This window comes from Cervus elaphus, chromosome 33 (genome assembly GCF_910594005.1).
Source record: "Cervus elaphus chromosome 33, mCerEla1.1, whole genome shotgun sequence".
In the NCBI taxonomy this organism is placed as follows: Eukaryota; Metazoa; Chordata; class Mammalia; order Artiodactyla; family Cervidae; genus Cervus; species Cervus elaphus.
In genome coordinates, this window is record NC_057847.1 from 73,920,198 (window position 1) to 73,929,729 (window position 9,532).

The 9,532-nt window shown below is 43.0% G+C and overlaps 1 protein-coding gene across 1 annotated transcript; it reads left to right on the forward strand.

Annotated features, from left to right (window-relative positions):
* The first annotated feature begins 1,288 nt into the window (after positions 1-1,288).
* Positions 1,289-8,978, forward strand: TSN (translin). Its single transcript, XM_043894500.1, has 6 exons — positions 1,289-1,497; positions 2,619-2,712; positions 3,822-3,918; positions 5,552-5,667; positions 6,297-6,376; positions 7,008-8,978. Exons 1-6 carry the CDS (start codon positions 1,432-1,434, stop codon positions 7,239-7,241), a joined length of 687 nt encoding a protein of 228 aa, XP_043750435.1. The 5' UTR covers positions 1,289-1,431; the 3' UTR covers positions 7,242-8,978.
* The last annotated feature ends 554 nt before the right edge of the window (positions 8,979-9,532 follow it).

Below are 9,532 nucleotides of genomic sequence, written 5' to 3' on the forward strand. Positions count from 1 at the left end.
ATCTTCCTGTCAACTGCTGTCGGACAAAACACCTGGTACAGTCAGCCCGCTGAACCCGTGGTTCCACGCGGGCAGATTCAACCAACCCCAGAGAGAACATACTGAATTCTAGAGTTATGAAAAGCAAAACTTCAGTTTTCTGTGTACTGGGAACTATTTACATATTATTTATAAACAACTATTTACATAACACATTTTATTAGATATTAGTAACCTCAGTAACCTCAGATTCAGCAGATGACACCACCCTTATGGCAGAAAGTGAAGAGGAACTGAAGAGCCTCTTGATGAAAGTCAAAGATGAGAGTGAAAAAGCTAGCTTAAAACTCAACATTCAAAAAAGAAAGATCATGGCATCTGGTCCCACCACATCATGACAAATAGGGGAAACGATGGAAACAGTGACAGACTTTATTTTCTTGGGCTCCAAAAATCACTGCAGATGGTGACTGCAGCCATGAAATTAAAAGATGCTTGCTCTTTGGAAGAAAAGCTGTGATCAACCTAGACAGCATATTAAAAAGCAGAGACATTACTTTGCCAACAAAGGTCCGTCTAGTCAAAGCTATGGTTTTTTCAGTAGTCACGAATGGATGTGAGAGTTGGCCCATAAGCAAAGAGAAAACTGAGCGCTGAAAAACTGATGCTTTTGAACTGTGGTGTTGGAGAAGACTCTTGAGAGTCCCTTGGACTGCAAGGATATCAAACCAATCAATCCTAAAGGAAATGAGTCCTGAATATTCATTGGAAGAACTCATGCTGAAGCTGAAACTCCAAAACTTTGGCCAACTGATGCGAAGAACTGACTCACTGGAAAAGACCCTGATTGAAGGCAGGAGAAGGGGGTGAGAGAGGATGATGGTCGGATGGCACTACCGACTGGCTGGACATGCGTTTGAGCAAGCTCCGGCAGTTGGTGATGTACAAGGAAGCCTGATGTGCTGTAGTCCGTGGGGTCGCAAAGAGTCGGACGCGACTGAGCGACTAAACTTAACACGATTTCATATAAGAGACCTCAGGTTTTGGTGTCGTGCACAGCTCCTGGGACCAAACACCTAGCTTGAGACTGACGGAGGAAACGACTAGCTAGCAGCAGGATGGTTCCACACCTCTTAGCCCAAGTCCCCACCTCTCTCAAGCCCACGTGCTCCGAGGACCCCTCCCGGGTTGTTTCCAGCGATGCCTGTCGAAGAGCCCCGCCCACCGTGCTTTGCCTTCCGGCCCGCGTCTCAGGCGTCGCGGCGGACAACCCGGCTTCCTGGGCGCCGCGGGCCTGGGAGGACCCCAGCGACAGCCTCAGCGTAGGGCTCGGTGGACGCAGCGGCAGCGGCTGTGGCGGCGGGGCGTTGCAACTGAAGGCGCCGGTTGTCTCCGGAACGCACTCTGCCGGCCACCCTCGCAGCCCTGGCTGACGGTCGTGCGGCCGGCGCCATGTCTGTGAGCGAGATCTTCGTGGAGCTGCAGGGCTTTTTGGCGGCCGAGCAGGACATCCGAGAGGCGAGCCCCCGTCTCCCCATGCCCCTTCCCCTCTCCTTGCCTAGCTGGGCCGCGACGCCCGGCCCTCCTCCGTCGCTCTGATTCGAGCGGTGGGGAAGCCTCCGGGGGTGGGTTCCTCCGCTTCTCGTTTCGGCTTAGGGCACCTCCTTGGCCCCCGCCCCCGATTCTGCTGCCAGGTTCTGGTTCCCTGTGTTCAGGGCTCGGCTCTTCGGCATCACCTACCTTATTTGGGTGTCAGTTTTTCTCATTTTTAGTTCATTTTTATGTCGAACCCTCAGCGTGTGGGACTCCGACAACACGTGTTTCTTGTGTGGGTTGTTGGTGTCCTAAAAGCACGTGTGGCCATTTCTCTTTAAAACTCTTCTATGGCCTCTCATTCCACGTAGGATAAAAATCCAGACTTAGCTGTGGCCCACGGGTCTCTCCAGTTTCATTTTACTCCTTCTTCTGTTCTGTGCTATGGTCACGCTATCTCCTTTTTATTCCTCCGGTTCCCCAAACAGCGTCCTGCCTCGGGACTTTTGCAAGCACTGCTTGCTTTCCCTGGAATGCGTTTCTTTTCCACTCGTTTTTTCTGGTCATCTTCTTGACCTCACAATCAAAACGATTTTTTTCCTGTTATGTTTACTTCTAGTAGCGCATTCATTTGTGCGGTCGTTATTTTTTAAACGCCTCCCGCATGACGCTCTATATAAACTGCAGGAAAGAAGGGGTCCCTAGTAATACGAGTGCTCAGTGAATATTCGCAAAAATGAATGAATGAAAAATACTCAGTCCTGTATTGTTTCGTTATCTCTTTTTGGTCTATGTCTGAATACCTCATCTCCTTCAGTGTTCCAATGGGATATTTGGGGCGAGTGGGTGGCTATTACCGTTTGAAATCTGTATGAGGAAATCTCGGTTTTTTTAATGACTTCCTGAAGGTCTCAGAGAAGGTAGAAAAGTCAGAATTCAGTTCTGAATAAATCTTGTGCACAATTTATGTCATTGTAAAGGTTGATAGTGTTTGAACTGTATGTAAGGTGTCATAGATCAAATATGTTATCTAGTATATTTGGTTTGAGGCTATGATAATATACTTAGGTTGAATTTGTTTTATATTTTGATCTGATTCTTTCTAGGAAATCCGAAAAGTTGTACAGAGTTTAGAACAAACAGCTCGGGAGATTTTGACTCTCCTGCAAGGCGTCCACCAGGGCGCTGGGTTTCAGGACAGTAAGTTCCTTGTTTTGATTTGAAAGGTTTTATCCACTCTGTCAATCTTTCATCTAAAGAGTCAATTTACGTTCAAAAGACATATCAAATCTGTAAGGCTTAACTATGAAAATTGTTCCTCATGTTTTTATGGTGAGTAAAACTGAAGAAATGAGTGAGTTGATCATTTTATAGGTTTACAGAATTCTCTGTATTTTTCTTGATTTTCTGCTTTCACATAGGTTGAATGAGGAATATTTTCTCTAGTGGTGGAGTTCTACCGATGATAATTGTGGTAGTGCCATAGTTTTCTTGTGTATCTAGCCACTTTTATTTGGCTTTTTCTTAACAGCAGTCTTTCAGTCATTGAATGTGATTTAATATGTATTTTTAGATAATAAAATGGCCAGTGTAAAATGTTGTCACAGTGTTTACAGTCAGTTTCTTGAATGGAGATAGAGTATAAGAAGTTTAGAAGTGGAATCTCTATTGTAAAAGATAGCACAGTTAAAAGAGGTGAAATGTGTTTTCAGATTAAGAATTGTATCATAATGTAGCTAACAGGTGTCAGGGGCAAGTCATTTTTGTTAGAGATAGGGAGTTGGTCAGCCTGATTGAGAATAATTATAAACCTGTTAAAAAAAATTTTTTTTTTTTTGAAATTTTCAACTACATCATGTGACAGGCATGTGGAATCTTAGTTCCCCAAACAGGGATTGAACCCTTGCACCCTGCAGTGGAAGCATGGAGTCTTAACCACTGAACTTGCAAAGAAATCCTAAAGCTGCTTTTTGACCAAATGTGGGAGCCTTCAAAATCCAGTTTTAGGCATCCTTTGGGGACTGACTAGGAAAGGCAGCTTAAAAATTAGTTAATTTATAACAGTTTGCCAGTGTGTTTCCTGACATATCCCCTTTTAGCAATTTTTTGTTGTTTATTTTTCAGTAGGGAAACTGGATGTGAAATTTTGAGGGCCAGATTGATAGCAGAGATGCATGCTCTTCATTTGCTCATGAGATTGTAAAAAATTGATTTATTTCCAGGTAGACTGCATAGATTGTTAAGCAAGAACTGTATTTGAAATTTGGTGAGTCTTTCATTATTTCATTTGACTGTCTTTTTGTGATCAGTTCCAAAGAGGTGTTTGAAAGCCCGAGAACATTTCGGGACAGTAAAAACACACCTAACGTCTTTGAAGACCAAGTTTCCTGCTGAACAGTACTACAGGTTTGTAAGACAAGTAGCATCTTTTATAACGTTAAATAAAAGAAGGCAAGAGAAAAATTTATATGGACTAAATGATCGCTTAGATTTAGGTGACAGTCCTCCTTAGAAGAAACAACAGAGAGGAGAGGGAACTATTAATAGTGGGAGTGTTTTAATGGTGACAAAATTGCTGACTTCTTTTCCTCTCTTTTTCATAATTTTCTTAAGGAACGTGTGTAGTTTTTGCAATGAGAAGGTAATTAAAAGGAAAATAAGTATTATGTGAAGGTCAAAATAGAGAATATTTTTTTAGTTTATTGAACTTACTTGTAAAGTTGGATGGACCATATCTATGCTATTAAGATTATGGGATTAAGTGGCAGTGTATGTGTGTAAACTGAATATTGAATTTTGCTGCCAAGTAACATATGCAACTAATATTTTATGCCATATTTTGTTGAATCTACAACACTGTTAATTTTAAGAAACAATGTTATGTTTTGTATCTAGGGAAAAGATTATTAATCATAATTATGAAACATGTAGATTGCTTAATACTTCCTGATTTCACAGGTGTTAAACTGGGAAAAACTGAGTGTTGGTGAAATATGGTAAATAGGAACCTAAACTTTCTATTTAGACTTGCTTTCTCACTAGAGGCAATGTTCTTTTAAGATATGTTAGGACAAGAAATACTTAAAGACATCTATGTGGGGAGTGGGGAATGTAACCTCACAAGATTGTTGAAAGATAGGGCTGGAAACTACTGTGACCTTTTACATTTTTTATAAATATATTTATATTTTAAAGAGTTAACTAAGAAAAAGAAACAAGTAGGACTATGTGACAGAGACCTGTGTCCCATAAAGCCTCAGTCTTAGGAAGGGTTTGCTGACCCCTGCTCTAAGGTTAATAACTGACGCTTAGAGAATAGGACAGCAGGATTGGCGGGGTTTTTAGAGAGCCTGGAGCTTGGAGTTCACATACAGGCTGCTCTCTGGCTGATTTGGCCCTCAGAATGTTTGGTTTGACCTAGGTTGTGTTGAAAGATGTTTTTGAATTTGTTGAAAATCAGGAGGCATAGCATAAACATCTAGGGGTTATAAAATTTCTTTTTTCTTTTTCGGTCTCCTCGCTCAGTTTAACGACTGTAGCCCAAGGTTTTAAGGTCAGCTGTTTAGTGCTGGTAGTTCTTTCTCATGTGTGGGAAGCTGGAGTCTCTTGATACCCCGCATTCAGTTCAGAGTGTAGGACTGAGGTGTTGAGGCTGATGTACACTGCAGCTCTCATCAGTTTGCATTTGCCAGCATTTATTTTTCTCAGAGCTGATTAAACTTCTAAAGCACATTGTTCACTGATTAAACTTCTAAAGCACAGTTGCTCTTGTCTATAACATTTGGTTGTATATTTTTGCATTCATCAGAATTGGACCATGCTTCTTATATGTTAAAATTAAATAACTGTTAAAAATTTGGACTGGCAAAATTTACACTAAATCCCTCTGTATATAATACTTAAATGTCACATTGTTCTTAACACATTGGACGTTTTGGAGGTTCACATAGGTCTCCCTCGGAAGGGCGCCGTGCCCCGCGTGTCTGGCCGCTGCCGTCCCGTGTGCGTCTCTCTAACGCTGCCCCCGCGCTCACTGCAGGTTTCACGAGCACTGGAGGTTTGTGCTGCAGCGCCTGGTCTTCTTGGCCGCCTTCGTTGTGTACTTGGAGTCCGAAACCCTCGTGACCCGAGAAGCGGTTACAGAGATCCTTGGCAGTGAGTGTCCTCCGTTGTGTCCATCCACACGATCGGTTTAATTTTTGGTGAGAGGGGATTTTCGTTTATGGAAACAAATGAGAACTAAGTGGAAAACTGGTTTCTTGGAGAGATGAAAACTAAAAATATGTAGGGGCTTGCTCTGTGTACTTGGGCATTTCTTTCCGTTTGTAAACATTTCAAGCCTACAGAAGAGCTGAAAGAACAGCACAGTGAACCCCTGTTTGCCCCCACTTAGATCCTCTGCCCTGTCTGTGTAGTCTCCTCACTGTGTGCTGGGGGCATGTGTGACCTGTTTGGAAGTCAGGTGTAGATCCCATGACTTCTCCCTTAAATGTTTCAATGCATACCTTCTAAAAGCTATTCTCGTGCATAACAGGATACCATTCTTGGTGCTATTACTTTAAGAAAAATGAGACGGAAGTTTGAATTTTGCTTGAGAGCTCAAAAATTCCACAGTGAGTTCTGTTGCCAAGGCTATGTCCACATTCAAAAGATAATTTTGAAAGACTCCTTTTTTTACTTTGAGAGAAATTGTACTTGTGTATATGTGTGTGTATTTTACAAAAAATTTTAGTGTAAGTTATGTTTCCATCCTGACCTTGTCTTTACCACATCACATTTTTCAGTTGAGCCTGATCGGGAGAAGGGATTTCACTTGGATGTGGAAGATTATCTCTCAGGAGTTCTCATTCTCGCTAGTGAACTGGTAAGAAGCTTAGTGATTTGCTATTTGCTCTTTTTCATCTTTCCACATCATTGTCAGTTTTTTTACGTGGGTACAAAAATTCAGATGTCCGATTCTTTTCTAAGCCATCCGTTGGTCACAGGGTAGTCATTGACTGGGTACTGTGTGTGTTAATGTTTTGCTGGGATGGCAGTTCAGACAATGAGGTGGCTTTGCACACTTGCTACTGTGTGATTTAAAAGGATGAGAACACTTCTTCCTTTCAGAGCAGTGGCACAGTATATATTCCTGGTAACTGTTCCTTCACATAGTTGTTTTGGGGAACAATTAACTATAGAACTTTTACCAGTTCTTACTGTCTTTCTCCCCTTAATTTCTCTCTGAGAAATTGTCCTATAAAAATAAATCAAAAGCAGAAGAAAGCTGTTATAAAGGAGTTCACTCTAACCTTATTTATGTCTGTGAGAAGTCGGGCGATCACAGAAACTCCACCAAAGTTGGAATGATTTCTTAAGTTTTAAGTAAGTTAGTGATACCAAGCAGCTGTCAGAACTGTGGTTGTGGGGATGGTGTGGACGAGTCGTGGGCACGCGGGCCTCGTGGCCGGCCCTGGCGGAAGGGCCCTGCTGTGACGGCCGCTTCTCTCCCACAGTCGAGGTTGTCCGTCAACAGCGTCACCGCCGGGGACTACTCGCGGCCCTTGCACATCTCCACCTTCATCAACGAGCTGGACTCCGGCTTCCGCCTCCTCAACCTCAAGAACGACTCCCTGCGGAAGCGCTACGACGGCCTGAAGTACGACGTGAAGAAAGTGGAGGAGGTGGTCTACGACCTCTCCATCCGCGGCTTCAACAAGGAGACGGCAGCGGCCTGCGTGGAGAAGTAGCGGCTCCCCGGACCCTGCTGCCTCCAGCCGTGCCCGCCAGGCCAGCCCCGCGCCTGCCTTGGTAGTTAGGATGTCCCGTCGCTAAACACCAAGCTTCATCTTCTTACCCGGTTGTGTGGTGTATCAAAGTTGAAACACTCTAGGGGGTGACAGAATAGCCTTTACAAAGACAGGTTTTTTGTTGTTGTTTTCAGTGAATTTGCTCTGTAATTCAGTGTACTTGAGTTTTGTCAGAAAATGTACATGTTGATCTCTTGGTAAAGTTTTTTTCTTGCTTACCCTGATGCTGTCGATGTGCTGTTTGAGAACTTCATTGTCGTTTGTGATTCTTCCAGGAGTGATCCTTGGTGTTTTCTATTTCCACATTAGCCATCCATATTCAGGTGTGGCCTGGATACCGTGTAAAAACAGATAATTAAACGGATGGTTGCCAAGTGAAGGACAACTTATTTTATGTTTTCCTTCCTTATTTTAAGCCTTGTGAGTAAATCAGGTGTTGAATTTTTTTGCAAGGCAAGTATAGCCCCAGGGGTCTGTCTCACTGCCATCAAAATGTCAGAGATTAATCTGCAAAGACAAGTTCAGCATGTTATTTTGGGACAGTTTTGTATTAAGGATTGAGTAACATCATCTGGCTTTGTTTACCAGGTGGGGAGTAGGGGTGGGGTTCTAAAACACCCGTTTTCTGATGTTGCCTTAACATTCTGCTGTTGCAGAATTAAACATCTTCTCCACATGCATCTTAAACATTTCATTTGATATATTTCTGAGTGTGAAACCTCTTACCTAATAGCCAGGCAGACCTGTAGGTCTGGGAGTGTGAAGCCACTCAGTCAGTTAATTCTCAACACCCTGACTGGTGGTATTCTGGGAGAAGAATGCTGTGCTTTGGAAGAAAGAGAAAACCTTGAATGAAAAGGCAAAAAATAGCTGACTTGGTCGTATTTTTAAGAGTAAGCAATCCTCTCAGGTTGTTAATTATCCCAGTTTTGGGCAAGTCACATTTATCTTCTGGCACAGGGCCCGTCCCCTGCAACCCCCGCACCCCATCCCCGCATTTTCAGGTAGTAGTTGCCATGTAACTTGCTGTTGAATTGAAATGATTAAAATGGTGACTTAAACCACAGTCTCTTGGAGCTCCCTGAAAGGAAGGTGCCACTGTGTCCAGAATAATAGGAACTACTTAGAAGTGTCGCCCTCTCATGCCTAATACGAGTTTAGGCTTCCTTTTTGTACAGTAGGATTTTTGGCGTGGGCATCGGAGCTGTCATCAGGCCACATTAAGGACTGACCAAATTTTCCATCAAGAGGAACGAAGTAGAAATGAGGCATAAATTGCTGTGCATTGTTGGATTTTAGAACAATTTTCTTGACAGCTCTTTCTGCAAAGACTTTGTGGAAAGAAGAAAGTTGTTGGAGTTGTAAAGTACCTAGGATGGTCATCTAAAAAGTTTAGTAACAGCACTGCCTGGATTGAGTGTAAAAGGTTCTGAATTATGTGATTAGACATATGCAGTAAGTTTGATACTAGTTTTCTTTGCTTCTTTTAAGTATTGATCCTGCTTGAGAATAGTAAAGCTCTTGGGAGAAGTTTTGGATTTCAGTTTTCACAAACAGATGTTGAGTGCAGGAGCACGTTCTGGTTTCATACACCAGTGGGGGCATCAAGTGCTGTGTGTGATTGTTGTGTTGTGTCCGCCGCTGGCTTGTTGTAAAGCAATAAAAACCGTTTCTTTACCTTCTTGGTCTTTTGTCACTTAGTGCGCTGCCATGAGAACTCTGCTATGTGGGCAGTGAGTTCTGAGAGTTTTTTTCTTTTTAAATTTTTTTGCCATGCCGTTTGGCATATAGGAGCCCACTTCCCCGACCAGGGTTAGAACCCATACCCCCTGAGTTGGAAGTGTGTAGTCTTAGCCACAGCACTACTAGGGAAGTCCCAAGTTGTGAATGTTTTTGCGGCTGAAGGAGACCGGGCAGTGAGCACACCCTGCCTGGGATGGGCAGACAGAAGTCGGCAGCAGCGAGCTGTGTGCTGTGACGTGTAGGTAACGGTGTCTGCTTGCCCCGGTTGGGAAATAACAGGTATTTTAACTGAAGATGCTGAGAAGCCTTGGCTGTGGTTTCAGGACACCAGGATTGCTTTTTCTAACTTTAGAAAATCAAGCAGGTTAGAGAAAATAGAGATTAGTGGATGCTTTCTTTACAGATTTATTTATTTATAAGGAGAAGAAAAGAGCTCCATAAATGCTTGACAGGATTTGCCCTGCCTTAAACAATGAGTGATGCTTAGG

What these genes read in the sequence shown, in the direction of transcription:
- TSN (XM_043894500.1), top strand. Translation starts at nt 1,432, where the DNA reads ATGTCTGTGAGCGAGATCTTCGTGGAGCTGCAGGGCTTTTTGGCGGCC. An exon ending in CCGAGCAGGACATCCGAGAG is followed by an intron (nt 1,498 to 2,618) that starts GCGAGCCCCCGT and finishes GATTCTTTCTAG; the next exon opens with GAAATCCGAAAAGTTGTACA. An exon ending in CCTGCTGAACAGTACTACAG is followed by an intron (nt 3,919 to 5,551) that starts GTTTGTAAGACA and finishes CGCTCACTGCAG; the next exon opens with GTTTCACGAGCACTGGAGGT.